This window comes from Sturnus vulgaris, chromosome Z, assembly GCF_052056855.1.
Source record: "Sturnus vulgaris isolate bStuVul1 chromosome Z, bStuVul1.hap1, whole genome shotgun sequence".
NCBI lineage: Eukaryota > Metazoa > Chordata > Aves > Passeriformes > Sturnidae > Sturnus > Sturnus vulgaris.
The window spans coordinates 44,500,436-44,518,440 of NC_142283.1; the positions used below are offsets into that span (position 1 = coordinate 44,500,436).

General features: G+C 38.0%; 1 protein-coding gene across 3 annotated transcripts in view; it reads left to right on the forward strand.

Annotated features, from left to right (window-relative positions):
* Positions 1–18,005, forward strand: part of FRMD3 (FERM domain containing 3) — a 120,787-nt gene that overhangs the window by 75,156 nt on the left and 27,626 nt on the right. For 2 of the 3 annotated variants that reach the window (XM_014869084.2, XM_088156045.1), the window contains exons 4-6: positions 2,181–2,259; positions 9,590–9,687; positions 10,362–10,485. In XM_014869084.2, the coding sequence (XP_014724570.1) occupies positions 2,181–2,259; positions 9,590–9,687; positions 10,362–10,485 (301 nt within the window). The remainder of the gene's footprint in view (positions 1–2,180; positions 2,260–9,589; positions 9,688–10,361; positions 10,486–18,005) is intronic. The other variant, XM_088156046.1, reaches the window with a different exon arrangement.

Consider the following 18,005-nt stretch of genomic DNA (forward strand, 5'->3'; position numbering starts at 1 on the left):
GCAATAGAGAAGGGATCTTGGCTTAGCAGATTGCAGCAGACTTGTATTGCTGCACTGCTGAGGAGGAATATTCTTACAGGAGCTTGAGTCTAGGAAAAGATTTGCAAAATAGGATTTAAGCTGCCTTGACAAATCTCCTGCATGCCCTGTGCATTGGTGTGTACTTCTGTCACATGCTGTTCTTCTGCTACAAGTAAAACATTTCCTACTTTAACCTTTCCTATGAATGTGGGCTATTTTTATCGTGCAGTGTATGCTGTCATTTCCTCACCGTGATACTTTTTGCATATAGGGCAGCTGATACTTTTATGTGGTTGCCACATACTGCCAGAGTGGGACTCTTCTAATACAACCTTTTTTCTTTATTTATTTTTACCAAAGACAAATTTTCATTTTTTTAATTGACATCTGGAAAATTGGGTAAAATTCAGTACATTTTTGGGGTCTTGCAGTAGGCTTGTATTTGCTAGGGCCCTGAAGACCCATGCATTAGCTATTCTTATATCTGCATCACTATTTCCAAACTAATGCTAAATCTGCCAAAACATTTGTAGGAATTTTTTTTTTCCAGTGGAAGAGGTCTTGCTTGTTTAAGACAGGTTGTCTCCTCTGTCGCGGCTTTAAAGTGGAACAGTATTCCAAAAGCGCAGGTTTTCCTCCCTTGCTTAGTTTTAACAAGGCTACTGGGGAGTGACAGAACCATTTAAGATGACTTAAGTTATCTTTTGCTTTGTCCAGGCAGCATGACTCCTTAGTGCGTTTCTGCATGGCTGCTTTCCTTTCTGGGACAGTGAATTCACTTTACCTTCTCCTTTGCTGTTACAGGGCAGGGAAGACATAAGGATGTCTTCTGCTTTGCAGGCTGTTTCTAGTCCCTGTAAGACAATGCTGCAGTCACATCTAAGACATCTAAAACCACAGAAAACACTGTTTCTCTAGCTTTTAGTGGGCTTCTCCGGATCTGAAAAGTGTGAAAGTGTCTCTAGAGAGCAATTAAGACATTTTTCTTTTTATTTCATTTCCTCTTAATTTCTATTTATTATTGATTATTTGCTTTTTTTCTTTTCCTGTATTTTTCATATTTCCATTCCCATCCCTTCTGAAATTCCTCTTTGTGTCTTAAATGAATAGTTATTTAAACAAGGGGAAAAAAGTGAAAAAAGCAGTGTTTGTTGAGGCTGACTGTACTTAAGTACAATGTGAGGTTTTGAAAAAGGAAAATATTCCTTTATCTTCAAGAAGAGTTAAGCCTTCCAAAAGATACTCACCATAACAAAAGGTTTAATGCATTTTCATTTCCTATTGCTGTTGTACATCACATGGAACTGTGTGGTATCCAGAGATGTGTTTCTGGAACACTGCAGCACACAGGTAAATACTGCAGTCAGAATAGCTTGAGGAGCATCATGATTGTTAAACTAATTACCATATGAAATTTATACAAGCCTATGAACTGGTAAGCCTAAGAAAATGGTACCGTTAAATGTTCTGGTAGCTTACTAATTGCTGTTATAATTTACAATTTTAAAAAGTAATTATTGATTTCAGCTGGTATTGTCTTCCATTTTCTCTGAATTCTTTTTCCCCTTTTCTTCTGCCTTCCTTTTTCCTTCTGTAAAAGCATCATCCCTTCAAGGTTTTGGAAATTTAAAATCGACTATGTACATTGAGAATACACCAAGACCAAAATATTTTAAAACTAACTAGAATATTATAGACCTGCACTTTGCTCTGAATCAAAGTGCCTGAGAGGCAATGATTAAAAAATTTAAATATTTCCTATTGCTGTGATCCCTTCCTCTTTTTCCTTTCCCTTTTCCCCTTTCCCCTTTCTTTTTCCCCCTCTTTCTTTTCTTTTGAAAGGATTGTATGTCAGGCCTGGTATTGATACCATTGCTCAGAGTTAGGTACTATAATCTTATTAAACACTGTGAACAGAAATATTTCTACTGTCTTTAGTTTCATTAACTAAATGGTTTCTTCAATTTTGTAGTATTATCATTGCTCACTGATTATCATTTGCCAAAAAAGACCACCCCAAAATAATATATAATAATGCTCTTGTTTGAATCTCTGCCTAAACTCACCATTAGTAAGACACTTTAAGGTCACCCCTTCAGAGTGGCTTAAGCAATGGTTTTTTGCTACTGTTCTCATGCTTTTTCTTTATAATGTTTCAGCTCATCCACCATATACCATGTGCTTTAGAGTGAAATTCTATCCACACGAGCCCTTGAAGATTAAAGAAGAACTCACCAGGTATTTTTTGTTTGTTTGTTTGGGTTTTGTTGTTTGTTTTGTTTTAGTTCTTCTTTTAGTCTGTGCATTGCTAACAAGTTCAAGAAAAGGCAGATTGTTGTCTAGGGTAGGGTTCTCACTGTTTCTGATAAAATTAGCATAGGCATTTGCAATACTGACCATCTTCTTTTTACTGCGATACCTATAGATTTTTTTAAAGCAGTTTAAAGGAACGCTATACAAGAACTTTCAAAAAATGAAGCAGTGGTCAAATGACTGGGCAAAACTTACCTTGCTCTTTCCCTGGCAGGGATAAGTTCCTTCCCCTCCCCTCCCCTCCCCTCCCCTCCCCTCCCCTCCCCTCCCCTCCCCTCCCCTCCCCTCCCCTCCCCTCCCCTCCCCTCCCCTCCCCTCCCTCTTCTTTCCTTCCCTTCTGTTTCCTTTCTCTCTTTCTTTCCTTTTTCTAAAATAATCTGTGAAGTTTAATTCAGCCCTAACTATTTCAACAGGTTTATGTATAGTCTGACTTTTCTCTTGGGTGTGTCTTTTGGATCACAAATAAGATAATCTTTTCAAAGTAGTGACTTTAACAAACTGATGTAGAGGTGCAATATGTTCATATTTTTCAAATACAGCTGCTCTGGAGAGTAAGAATTCTCGCTGCTTATGTCAGAATGTGGAAATTTATGCTGTGGAAACAGAGTGGTACAATAGCTCAGTTGTACTTAATGAATGGGAGCTTTGTCCTTCCTACTGGCCATTGTGAATATTCTGTTGTTCTGGGCATTTTTCCAAGAAGTGTACACGGGGGTGAAATGTAGAAAAGCAGCAGCTCTTTTGAGCTCTGTGCCAGCTGTGCAGGACTGTGTGCACGCTTTCCCACCTTGTCAGGGGCAGGTCCTGCTGTGACTGCTGGCTGCCTGCTGCAGAGCCCTCTGCACTGGCTGCTCCTCGTCACTTCTGTCCCCGGGCTCTGCATGTGCTTGTGCCCACAAGGCACTTCATGAATGAGGGTGACTCCATCCTCACTGGCCTCATACTGAAAGTTTCAGAAGCAGCCTGTGTTCTGCTGAATGGTACATTTGTAGTTGGTATAGAACAGCTGGAGCATGCCGTTCATATTATAGCTATTTTTCTTGGATGAAATACTGAAACTGTTCAGCTGAGTGAATGGGTTGTAATCCAGGAAGTCAATGGATTTTCATTATTTGCTACTGTTTGTCTTTGGATGAACATTTTACCTTTTATGATCCAGAGCATGATTGTATAGATCTTTCTCATTCAAGAGTCTAAATTAATTGACTTTTAAAAAAATTATTTTACTTTTATCCTCTTAGGATAAATTTTGTTGAAATGCAAAGCACCAAGAATTGGCTCACTAATATGTATTGTGCTGTATGTTTTAGTCTTTGCTGGGATATTTCAAATGAATTTTCAAAGTCAAATAATTGTGTGAAAAATGGGTCACAGTATTTTATAAAAGTTAATACCAGTAAGGGTTTAAAAAGGACAAATAATTTGAGACATCATTAATTCAACATGTTATTGTATCTGATCATCTTAATACTTTCCAATATTGTTATTTGGGAACAACAAACATCTTTGCTTCATTTCTGCCCATATGTTTTACACAATAACAAAATACAGAAAATGTTCCTGAAATGAGCAAGTGAAGTGCAGTCATGTAACCAACTTCTGAGAATTTGCTCCATGACCAAAGGAGAGGGTCAGATTCATGGTGATGCTCTAGATTGGCTGGAGTTATTTTTCTTTTCCTTGAATTGCAATGATTGGTGAAATTCAAGCAGAAGAATGTTCATTAGCATTTGACAGAGGACCGTCATGAAACCTTGAGGACTAGTTGGCTTCTTGGTAGATTTTTGCTTTACCTTTTTTTTTTTTTAGTCCTGCTGTGTTCACTTGACAATCATATTTTTTGCCCTGTGGTCTTAAGATGTTTTGAAAATAAATTAATAATATTGCCACCTTTTGATTTAAAAGCCACCTGCACTTTGCAGGTGTAGGTACAGTCAGCCAAGTGAGAGTAATAGTGCTTTGCATTTCTGCTACTGCCTGTGCCTATGCACATCAGAGCTGCTCTCTCACTTCTTCCACTGGGTGGAAATCTGATGGGTGTCTGTGGTCCCCATTAAATAATGAAATTAAGTTACAGTAAGACATTATTTCACATTGCCATACCACTCTTTGTTTCAGAACATTAATTAACCCTGTGGTTAATTCCTCCTGTGGATTATTGTGAATGCAGTCTTTGTAAAAGCTTTATAGGAATAAATCGTTAATGAAACATCTTAGAGACATCAGAGAGACTTACAGTTCTTAAAAAGAATTTGTTTTCCTACTCTTTCGTAGAAATAACTGATATAAAAAAATCATCTATTCAGTGCATGAAGCTGTATGTCTATGGCTTCTAAAGGTTTGATTTCTGTGAAATCAGTGTAACATGGGTAGAGATACTCTTCAGGATTTAGACATCACTTGCAGGAAGAAAATTTAAGAGTTGTCCCCTCAGATTACTGATGCTTCATTTCTGTCCTACCTTTTATAGGTTGGGCTTGACTGTAATCTTTGAGTTACTCTGTGGTTTATCATGTGAAACTATTTTCAGAAAATGAAGGTGGAGAATGACTTATCTGAAGTTATCACTACGTCTTTATCATAGAAAAAAACCCCTATAGCAGTCTGAAAATATGTGCACACTGCATGTTCAGAGGCCAGGAGTGCCTTGGGCAACAGAGGATGCTGCATGCTTGCCTGTCACTGCATTTTGTTACACTGCTAAGGAAAACTAAGAATATTGTCAGTCACATTGTACGTTTCCTGCCACTTACTTTCATCTTCACAAACATTTCCATAGCTATGCTTTTGAAATAAAATCAGTGCCTGCCTTTGGATGTTACGGCACTCTGAAATATTACTGCTAAAGAAGAAATTCTGTGGAAAACATTTCTGCCTCTCACTATGGAAGGGAGGTTTGTATGGTCCTTGGTCACTGTGTTCTCTAGAGTTAGGATAGTAATTCACAAGTTATCTTTGGAGGCCATGGGGATTGTTGCCTTAATCTTCCTTGCTTATGTAGTAATAGACCACCTGAGACCCAGCTTGTCAATGAAGTTCAAATCTTAATGCACTTCAGTGCTTCTCAGCTCATCATCTTAATCGGTGTCAACATGGGTTTAGAAGATCTGTCCTTATTTTTGGAAATAGTTTCCACAGCAGGGCACTGAGGCTGCACATTTGAAACATGTTTGAGAAAGACTAAAGATACACTTTTTAATTAGGCAATTTTCCCAATGCCTTTTAAAAAATTGTGATGAGAAAGTGGCAAGGATTTAACTTATTTTTCTCGAAGGATTCGGCCTCTGCATGTACACAGGAGGCTCAGAAGACTGCCACACAAGCAGTGTATATATTTTGAATAGTTTGTATAATCTTTCAAATGGAGAAAGATGCTCAGCCTTAGTAGAAGAATGATGCTCCTTGTAGTGCATTGACCCTGGATGGATGCCTGGCACCCACCAAAGACTTTCTCTCACTTTCCTCCAAAGCCAGACCTCTCATAGGTAGGAGAAAATGTTCACAGGGAAGAGAAAAATAAGGACCAGAAGAGATCACTCACCAAATACCATAATGGGAAAAGAGGATGCAATTTGAGACACTCATTGAATATATTACTAACAAAACCGGAGCAGGATAATGAGAAGTATAATAAGACCTTAAAAATTCCTTCCCCCACACCCCTCCATCCTTCCCATCTCTACCTGCTTCTTCAATGGAATAGAGAGATGGGAAATGAGGGTTATGGTCAGTTCAACACAGGTTGTTTCTTCTGCTGCTCAGGGATAGGAGACCTTCCCCTCCTGCACTGTTGGAGACAGTTCTCCATGAGCCTCTCTGATGTGAGTCCATCTCACAAGCAGCAGCTCTCTGTGGACTGCAACGTGAGTCCATCCCACGTGCAACAGTCCTCCTAAAACTGCTGGAGCCTGGGTCACTCTTCCAGGGATGCCCTCCTTCAAGTCCTCCAAGGCTACTCCAGTGGGGGCTCCTCTCTCCATGAGCCTCCCATGAGTTCACAGCCTGCTCAGGCATCACAGAATTAATTAGGTTGGAAAAGACATCTGAAATAATTGAGTTTAACCTATGACCTAATGCAACTTACAGTCAACTAGATTGTAGCACCAAGTGCCACATCCAGTCTTTCCTTAAAGAGCTCCAGGGATGGTAACTCCACCACTTCCCTGGGCAGCCTATTCCAATGCTCAGTCACCATTTCTGTGAAGACATTTTTCCTAATGTCCCACCTAAACCTCCTCTGGTGCAGTTTAAGACTGTGTCCTCTTGTCCTATTTCTGGTTGCCTGGGAGAAGAGACCAACCCTCTCCTGGCTGCACTCTCCTTTCAGGCAGTTGTGGAGAGCAATAAGGTCTCCCCTGAGCCTCCTCTTCCTCAGGCTAAACAGCCCCAGCTCCCTCAGCTGCTCCTTGTAACACCTGTGCTTCAGACACTTTGTCCTTCTCTGGACTCACTGCAGCACCTCATTGCCCTTCTTGAAGTGAGGACCCCAAAACTGGACATAAGACTGTAGGTTTGGTCTCACCTCTGGTGAGTACAGAGGGAGAATGACTTCTCTAGTCCCTCTGGACACACTGTTCTTAATAAAGGTTGAGATGCCATTGGCCTTCTTGGCCACCTGGACACACTACTGTCTCATGTTCAGCCTTTTTCTCTTCATGACTCTGTAAAGTACAGAAAATATGTTCTCTTATTTGTGATATTACATACTTGTATATAGTAGTTAGTGTTTAGTGGAGAGTCATATGCTTTGTCAGGAAACTGGTGCTCCTGCAGTGTACTTGATGACATCTAATGTGGAAGTCAAAATGTGAAGTTTGTATTCAGAATAATATGCATAAAGAACTCAAAAATTCTTCCGGGTAGAAGGGCACCCAATCCAGGAATATTGTAAACGCATTCATTTGCCCTCTGCCACTCTGTACCTGAGTACACACAGTACCATGGAAAAGAGTAGTGAATCAAAGTCAGTCACCATGCTGAGATAACAATTTTTGAAGAATTGCTGGATCTCTGGAGGTGACCATATCTGTCAGCTGGAAAGACTGCAACAACGCTGGGAGATACACTTGCTATGGGAATAAACTCAGTGAAGTGATTTAATGAAAAAAAAACCCACTATGTGGCCAAATCACAAAGTTTGGCTGTGGGAAAGCTTTCTTGCCTCTCTGAACATCTTAAAATAGATAAATTGTCTGTTAAGCAGCTAGCAAGATGATCACTGGGGGTCATGATGCCTGCTTAAAATCAAGAATAGGTATTGCTGACCCTTAATCTGCATGGCAGGAAGGGCTTTGCTGACCTGAAGTTAAGTCATCTGTACTGCAAACAGATAATAGATGGAAATGAGGTTATTCCAACGAGAGACATTTGTGAGTGTAAGCACTCATATATGTTTACTAGCTTCTTGTTAAGCTTGAATACTTAAGGCTATAAATCAGGTTATAACGATATGCTAGGGCTTGGAAAAAACAGCTGTGCTGGAAGGGACATATAAAGAAACAAAATCAGATCTGAATTTGCAAGTTATTTCGGTAAGTGTATGCAGTTTTAAGTACATACATACACCTAAGTGAATTTAGGAGTCGGGAATATGTTCATGATTTTTTACTGACCTGAGGCATAAGTTACTACATCAGGATTACAGGAAGTTTCTGAGGTTTAGCAAGTCTTTGGTAAAATGTGCAAAAATTCCTTTTGATTGAAAATACATTTGTCTTCTTCATTTGAAAGAACTCTAAAATCTTAGTCCTGTTCCAGGCTGCCTTTCTTGCTTTGGATATCTCAGCCTGTATCGCCTGTCATAGGAGAGGTGCTCCCACCCTCTGATCAATTTGGTGGCTCTTCTCTGGATTTATTCCAGCAGGCCCACCTCTCTCTTCAACTGCAGACCCCAGAGCTGGAGTCAGTGGTCCAGATGGGGTGTCACCAGAGCAGACTAGAGGGGCAGAATCCCCTCCCTTGACGTGTTGCTCACACCTCTTCTGATGCAGCCCAGCATAAGGTTGGCTAACAAGCCGTGCTCTGAAACCTTGGCTGGGTTTTTTTGGTACTGTTTAAAAGCTGGACACAGTTTGGCATCAAGCTAATGGTCTCTCTGAAGAACAGAAGAACATTTTTTCACCCTGGAAAATCGTACCAAAATTTTTTGCATGGGGACTGCTCAGCTACTCAAGTTATATATGGTATTTACATCAATATACTGAACTTTTTCTAGTACACTGGCATGGCAGATTAAGAATTTTTACTTCATCTCACTGATGCCTTTGGTGCTCTCTGCTGCAGGTAGTTCCTCCGGGATCTACCTGTAGAATAGCAGTACCAACGTATAGTAGTGAACTTGTGAGCTGTTACTGGACATTGATTACAGCAGGGAAAAAAAAGGTGCTGCAAAATAAAAAAAAAAAAAAAAAAAAAAAAAGCCCTGAAGTGCAAAGATCCTGTAGATCTTGTAGTACAGTGAAGGAATGTGTTTACAATGAGAGAAAATTGCTTTTCTCATTGCTAACTGTATCCCATTTATTGTATTCAGCAAAAATCCAAGGAAAGGAAAACAGTTTCTTGTGCCCTTCAGATAGTATTTCCAGGCTTGCTCTTGATGCAGAAGCTCATGATATGAGCAGGTAACAGAAACAGCTGACTTGGACAAAATATGTCCGACACTGGTGTTATTCATAAAACACATTTTTATTGGCTACGCTGTATGTTGCTTACAGTTGGAGAAGACTGGCAGTGTCCAGGAACATCCCAACAGTCTGCAGAAGACACTGAGTCTTGATAGAACCCTCTAGATGTCTCATGTCTAGTTGAGACAATGTTTAAATAGCTTATTTTCCCAGAGGGGTGAAGTGGCTGAATGGAGTGGGTGTAACCTGCTAGGTGTGGGAAAAGAAGCTGTTGCTGACATGTAAGAGAAAGATTTCCTTGTGCAATGCTGTATATAATGAGAACAGGGGTGCTCAAACAAGCTTACATTACCATAATTTATTTCACATTATTAATGACCATTGTAATAGCTATATATTTTAAGCAAAGCACGTTCTATGATATTGCGTAGTGGATTTTTTGTTATTTTTGCTCTTATTATTTCACTATTTACCTTTATTTTTTCCTTGTGGTTGAAGTTTTGCCTCTTTTTCCTGCCGTGTAAAATAAGAGAAAGATCCAAAATAGTTGCCCAGTTGGCTTCACACTGATATGTTAAATCTGTTACAAAAAGATAGCATGTTGCTTCTTAATTATTAAAATTATATTTCAGATACCTCTTATATCTACAAATAAAAAGGGACATTTTCCATGGCCGTTTGCTGTGTTCCTTTTCTGATGCTGCCTACTTGGGTGCCTGTATTGTCCAAGGTAAGTATGAACAGCAGGCTTCTTTAAATACTTCACTTTGTATAATAAAGTTCCCTTTATTCTGCCTTAAGGTGAACGAAGCTCTTAATGCATTACAAAGCAGTCAAAACTGGGCCCAGGCCTTATTAAATGAGGCTCTTTCAGAAAATTAGAACACTGAATGTCAGGTTTGGGTACGTAAGTGACACATCTTTTTGAAGAGAAATCAAGTTCTGCCCAGTACCTTGATTAACATTGTGGCAGACCAATAATGTTGATAGAACAGAATTAGGATCACTCCATGCCAGTGCAGATAAATCATATGAAAAAGGGAGAATCAGGAGTGCATTATTTTAGTTCTGCCTGGTACCAGAATAATAGATACTCAAAGGGGAACATTGCAGATGCTTCTGTTTTACGGGGCATTTTTCTGCCACAGAAATAGTTCAGTATTACTAATTAATGCAGTAGTTAATAAGGCATTGGACTTCTCTTGAAACTCATTGATAAAAGTAGAAGTTATAAGGATTTTGTTTTTTCAGTTTAATTATAAATTCCTCAAAGAAGCATTTCTTGTGAGATGCTAGATTCTTGCTGAGCATGGAAGTACCTTGAATTACACTGCATTTACTGAATTCTTTCCCTATTAATGTTGCAATTAGATTTTTCTGTTTTTATGTTTTGGATCTGTTCAGCTGAGCTTGGTGATTATGATCCTGATGAACACCCAGAGAATTACATCAACGACTTTAAGATTTTTCCCAAGCAGTCACAAAAGCTTGAGAAGAAAATAGCTGAAATGCATAAAAATGAATTCAGGTAATTTATAATGCTGTTTGGTAAAGAGACAGCTAAGAAATACTTTTATCTATTTCCAAGTAGCGCATGTTAACTTAGGAGGGTTTGTTCCGTGAATTTTAATAGAACCTCTACCAATATCCTGTCTGATAGGCTGTATTTGAAAATGTGGTTTCAGCTTAGGGGGTTTTCTTTGCTTGTTAACCTTCATTAATCATAGTTGATTCCTGCATGACTGCTGGTAATTTAGACTTCATTTGCTTGAAATGTAGGTCTGGTTAGTGGGAACAGCTCTCATGATCAGAGCTGCTCTAGCTGATTAGCAGAATAAAACCTTTCATTTAGGGAGCACATGTTTTTTGTTCAGAAATTTCTGTCTGTACTGCGATTCTAAAATTCTTGATAGATATTCACCTGATTGAAACTATAATTAGGTTATTTGATCTGTAGGTGGTTAATTCACAGAAATGTATTTAAGTAACTTCCTTGGAAGACTAAGGAGATGAGATCCAGAACTCTCTGCATGCCCTTTTATCTGTCCTAAACTTTTAATACTGTAACAAAGGCAAAGGAGGAAACAGATTAGTCAATCTTTTGGTTTTTAAGTTAAATGAGTTTCAGGAGACAAGGAGCAGTGAGTCAGCTGTGCAACTATACCCTCTTCAGGGTTGTCAGTGAATGACATGCAGAGTGTCGAGAGGGAGATTTCATGAGGCCCTCGGCATCTTGCTTAGCTGAGGATAGTCCTCAGGACATGGGGAAAGGCATGGGATGTGCAGGAAATCAAATGAAAGCAAATTATTAATTACATAAAGTAGAAGAGCAGTTTTTATTGAAAGATTACAAGGCTTTTGCACATCCTTAACCTGTGCTTTGTTTTCATATTTCAATATATGCAAAGAAAGAAGAAAAATTCCTTTCAGGAGAGTTTATATTTCCAGAGGCCTATAAAGTATGTTTTTCAAGTAAAGTGCAAAATTCATGACAATAAGCTTGCCAGTATTAACGTGTCTTCTCTTTTTTCCTTCCTGAAATCTATATACTTTCTATGTATTTCTTTCAGTGTTTTAAATAGCTTATATCTAACATTTTTAAACTAGTCCAGCCTGCACTGTACACAGACCCATAGGAACAACACTTTAAAATAAGAACAATTTCTTTTACTGTCAGCTTTTTTCCATACAGTGTCTACAGATTTCCAAAGGATAAATTCAACCTTAATTAAAAACCGAGCTATTTCATCAGTTAAGCCAAGGTGCAATTGAAGAGTCTGATAAATTCAGTCTTTCAATATGAAGGACTGACTTTCTATTCTATACTTTACTGATTTGTATGTTATGTATTTTAGACTCACTGGCTTGTAGCTCTTTGCAGCCCTCAAGAACTGCCATCTTTCTTTTCTATTTTCTTTGCTTATGTCAGCATCTGGTGTGCCTTACCTATTTGTCTGTTTCCAGAGAACAAAGGCACAAAGGCAGTGTCAGAGCTGTCTGGGTAGCTTGTATTTGGCAGTTTCCCACTGCACCTCTCTGTCTTCCCCAAATTGATCATCCTCTAACATTTTTTACATCAGACATTTACCAGTTCATGGAAGTTTTACCTTCTTCTGGATATTTAGTTCCATGGTTCTCTATTCTAGCAGTACAAATTTATAAAACATATCTGACATATAATGAACTATGTAGAGAGTGTTCCAGTGCTAGATGATCAGATTTCAGCATATCTAGCTGCAAAAAAAATGACAGGAAAAAACAGTCTTCTTTATGGCATTGATTGGCACACGTGTTTCAATGCATTCTTCAGCAAGTCTAATTTTCTGATACCAATTAATATTGTGCTGCTCAGTGAGTGTTTTTAAAAGCTGCAAGGGGTTCCTCAGGTCTTTTCTTACAAGCTACTCGAGTGATTTGCTAGCTGACAGCTAACATGTGAGCAGAACAGATGAGAATGAGAGCCTTTCTAATCCGGCTGCCATTCATCTGCCTTCAGAATTGTTGCCTCTCACTTTCAGCTCTGTGAGCCAGATTCTTTGTTTTCTTCACATGTGTAAACAAAGATGATATCTCTCTCCAGCAGTATGCTCTTATATGACCAAATCCCTGGGGCTTGGAAGAGGCTCTTCTCTGAATCCTGTGTCAACATCCTTGACTCCTGTTAATTTCTTCCGATTTTTTTGGGGGGGAGTTTGGGTTTGGGTGGGTTTTTTTGTATGGAGGAATGGGGTGGATGTTAGTTTGTTTTTTTGGTTTTTTTTAAGAATTCATTGGTTGAAAGTAAAGCCATTTTTCTATCCCATCTGAAAACTAATATTCCATTTTTTCTTCTGATGTGAAATATCGCACCATGTATTTATGGAAGTGTTATGTAAAAAGCTTTGAATTTTTCTGAAAGCCCCCCACAAATATTTACTTTACAAAGTTACATGACCCATTCAAATGCCTATTTTCAGTGTATAGGTAAATACAAGTTATTTTTTATTCCCTTGGATGGCCAGTGTGGATGCAGGTTTGAGATATCTGAGTGTACCGAATTGGCTATAGTCTCTGTGCATAAAATGCTTTGCAGAAGTCATACGTGAGAGACTGTCTTTCAGGAGAAGAAAATTTTCCTCTGAGGATGTGAAATCACTGCCATTTTCTGATAACTATCTGAAAAACCATTTAAAGTCTTAAGCTAAAGCGAGTGTTTTCTTGAATACCAGAGTTGCAAATTAATGCTTGTCTTTGATCCAAGTTAAATGAGAAGTTTTGTTTAAATTTGTTTTGAAAGGCATGTAACATTTTTATCCTTTGGTGCATCATCTACATTGTAAGTACTCAGTGAGGATTTTAAGCACTTTTCAGTTTCACTCTTACTAGTTCTCCTAGCCATCCCAGCAGCCCCCGTGTGCCTTTTACACTGGTGCCAGCAGGAGCACAGGGTATCCCAGTTCCACTGATGTGGCTCTCCAGCTCTTGTGCAGCTGTCAGTGGAGCCACTGGCAAGCATAACTGCAAATGTTACTGTCTGAGTACAATCTGGGAGGCCGTCCTAGAAGACTTGGCAACGGTTGCTAGAAAATGCTTTTCTTTGTGGGTGTTAATATCATTTCATTCAAGATTAAACACTTCTTGCATGCTGAATGCATTGAAATGCAGCATATGTTGTATACATGAAAAAGCACTAAAACTAAATTATGATTTAACAAGTCCAGAATGAGGTGCATTTATTTAAGTGCTTCTCACAATTAAAAGTACATATTATATGGTTTTATGCCTAATGCTGGTGGCCCGCTCATGTACACTTTATATTTAGCTTCCAGTACTACCCTAATCACATTGGTATCTAACAGCCTCATATACACAAAGGGAATTCAATTGAAAGGACAAACAGTGTGCTCCAAAACTTGCAAGTCATGTTACAGGAGACAGAAGCCACTTTTCTGGGGATCAAGGGTCTGTTGAGGTTTATGTGGAGCTGAGGGGGACGTCTGGAAAAGAACAGGGCTTGGGCTGCTGCAGAGATAAGTGCCTTCCAGGCCCCAGGGCCCAAAGTCTTTTTCGTTCTTGGTTATACAAAATATACGGAGGACTTTGGAGGGCTGAGTCCAATGAGCTCTTCGTTTCAGCTTTGGTATCAAAATTTGGTATGCTGCCTCAGAGTTTCCCAGTGCAGCCATTTAGATTTGCCTGTCAAGCCATATGTTGGCAACTGCCACTGCTTAAAAAAGGATTAGTTCTCTAAGTATTAAAACATCATTGTGTGTGGTGTAATAGGGGAATAATTTGTTTCTATTCTGCTACATTTCCCCAGTGTTCTCACCCCAGAATTCGTATCAGTTGTAATCTGGATGAATCAGAGAGATTGTTGGAATGTAGCAATCCAGTCCTTTCCCTGAAAGATTCCATGAGTGGTCATTTCCTCAAAGCTTTTTTCTTCTGAACCATATTTCTTCTGACAGAAGTGTGCGTAAAACTAATTCAAATCAAGGAGCTGTTCTTGTAATTCTGGTTTCACTAACTAGAAAATAGTAAGAGTGAGTTTTTTTTTTTTTTTTTTAATTAATGTTTACATGGTACAGAGAATATTTCCAGAGGCTTTATGGTGAGGCACAGCTTTCCCTGAGCGAAAATTTAATGGAAGAGGCAGTTGTAACAGTAATCTAGAGAAAGGAACTTTGCAGACAAAAGAGTTGTCTTTCCCATTCTCTTTTGAAAAACTGAAAAGATATATCAATACATGGGATTTTTCTTTTTATATAATCCCAAGAAGTATTCAATAGAAAGAATAATCTGCTTGAATTGAAAAAGTTGTAAAATTTGTGGCAACATTGATAATTTTTTAGATTTTGGAGAGATAATCACCACCACTGTGCTATTTTTTCCACTGCAGCTAAAACATTAGAAATCATTTCAGGTTTATTCCAATGCCACATAGCACCATTATTGTGAATAAAAATAGCAAAAAGACATTATGTAAAAACATCTCAGCTATCTGCCAAAATATTCTGAGTTTAAAGTAAAACCTGATCAAAACCATTAGCACTGTAATTTTGTAACAATTGGAGTCTCAGCTACATGCAAAAAGATTTAAAGATGCAACAGCTAAAACTTTTTCATGTGGTAGGCAGTTCTGTATTCAGTGTACAGTGCAGCTAAATGTGCTGATTCTTTAGCAGAGTTCTAGCTTTTTTCTAGGTTAGAAGGAACCCCAGGTAACTCAGTTCTGCTGGGAAATGTCCTCCACAGGCTCTGGGATATAACAGCAAGAATATTTACTTCCTTCTGGAAGTTGTTACTGTTGTCTCTCCTGAGATGACAGTGAAATACAAATGGCTGATGTCCCTGTTTTTCAGGTGAATATGTAATGTCTCTAGAGGCCAGATCATTATGTACATATTTATTTGTTCTTTTATTAAAATACATTAATACACCTTACAAACTGCAAATGTCCAGAAATTAAACGTAGATAGGACATACTCTAGTGAAGTATTGCTATTGTATTCTGCAGCAGGTACCTTTTTTTGACATAGAGATGATGCAGAAAGGTGGACTCTAATTGTTATTATTACTAGTTTGGTATTAGCAATATCTCACAGCACTTTGTAAGTCAGTAAGGGAATCAGAGAAGAGAAATCAAATGACCGCACTAATGTGCTCAGGAACCAAGAGGATGAGAATAGCATTGAAAATGTTTTTACTTTGATGTTTTTGCTACATGGTCTTTGTCAAAAGGAGGTAATGCTTAATCCCGTGCTAGTTCATCCTTGCACTAAGATTTATGACTTCAGTATGTAACAGATACATGCTTCAAAGGAAAGGTATGAAGGAGACAAACTTCTGGAATGAATTGGTATTCGTTCATTGGCAGTGAGTGAAGCAAGGAGACCATCCCTGTGACACACCCTGGAAGTTATTCCCTGTTGAGCTTCCTTGCCTTTGAAGTGCTTCAGAGTTGGAGACCCTATGGGGAATAAAAAGAGCTTTTACATCCTCTAGTGCATACTTCTCCTGAGCCTCAAGTTAAAACAGAATGTTTTGCATACTTCTCAATGTTCTATTGAAGTATTTGTTTCGTTAAAATTTTATTAGGAACTTTTGGATTGATTGATTTCTAGGTTGAATCATTAATTCATAATTAATGGCTGTGGACTTCTAATTTCACAAATAATCCACTTTTTATCATTTGTATGGTATGCAGAAACTTTTCTGAATAGTAGTTTATTTTTGGTCCTGTTCAATACCTTTGCCATGCAGTAGTTGGGTGCTCTATGTGCTGCAACATATAGAAAGAGAATATATGTTTCCCTTAATGCTGAATTAATACTGAAAAATAAGATCAAGAGCAGTAAATGCACTGAGAGACCTGAATTTCCTGGGAATACAGGGTTCTAAAAAAGCATATATGTATTGCCTAAATATTCTCTGATTTTCCGCTGTAAAACACTTGCGTGAGTACAGTATAAATTATTTTGTCGGGCTGTTTGTGATGTATAGAAAGCTTAAGGGCTTTTTAACAAAGCACATCAAAAACACATCTAATGTTAGATCAGCGATTGCTAAAAAAAAGTTGACTGCTGATAGGATTTGCTACAGTTATATTTTTATTTAGTAAGAAAAATTTCATTACTAAGTTACACACAAAAAGCATATTATCAAGGCTTAAATGTTAATCCTTTGATAAGAGACAAATGAGGATTTTTTCATTTGATATTGTCCTTGACTCTTGTGCTTTGTGATGCTCTTTTAAGGCTTTGCACTGTAGCCATTTGATTAGTCTGTAATCGGATAAGATCAAATTTGTCCGAGTCTTCTGCTTTTTTTTCCCCAAATGCCACAGCTTGTTCCACCTAATGTACACAAAATGATCATAGTTGCAGAGGCTATAGGGGAGGGAAGCCTGATAATACTTTTTTTAGTTTCTCTTTAATAGTAATACCAAGTTGAGGGTTTTTTTTTTCTTCATTTGAATATGCCAACTTCCCAAACCACATTGTTGCAAACCACTTGTCACTTTTTGTCCATTAAAACCAGAAGATTGACCATCTTTTGTATCAGCAAACAGAGGTAGTAAAAAAATGTATTTTGTGATTCTTTGTTTTTGTAAGGTGCAATATCTAATAAGCAACCAAAGGATTTGTTTGGCTTTTCACTATGCAACATAACTATTCTAAGTAATTTAGGTCTAACTAGTTAATTACTTCTGTCACATTCAGTTGTCTGGTACATGAAATAAACCTGTTGCCTTTTTAGGGGTCATTTATGGTCTTACAGTTGTGATGACACAAAAAGTTATGATTTAGTAATATTTAAAATGGAGAAAAAGCTTAACAGAGCTACCAAAAAACTGAGTGGAAAAATAAACATTTTTGTTTTGACTGCTGCTTTCCTGCTGTTTTCTCCTTAAATATTAGCTGTGTAAATACACATTTGTAATTTTTGGTGTTCCCCTTAATACATGCTCTTCGCCATTGGCAAGTGATGAGAAAGAGACTAAAACAAAAGAGAAAGAAGGCCACTTCTTCTCTAATATATATATATATATATATATATATATATATATATATATATATATATATATATGTATATTTAATTTAGATATAAAACATCCACAAAAATATGGTCTGAAATAAAGTGAAGGTTGTGTAGTGTCAGAAAATACTGATGAAGCCCAAGAAATATCATGGGGTTGATTAGGAAATGATAAACAGTGAAGTAAAAATGAGCAATTTTTAAACTTTGTAACAGAAATGGTTATTGACACTTACATTGCCACAGGTCATTATGTTCAAAATAGGATTTGATGTCCACAAGCATGCTGAATGTTGCTTTAATTGTTAAACTGAACTTTGGGGCAGATCCTATCCTACTCCAATACTTGTTTGTTTCTACCTGATGGGGACTAACAGGCTTCCAGGGAAATTACGGCACAACCATACACAGTGAAGTATAAAATGCCAATTTCTAGGTACACTTGGTCACAGTGTGAGGCTGGACTCACAAAAAAATCCAGGTGTAGAATAATGTGTGACTATCACTCTGCTCTTTGAAAATTTTTTTATG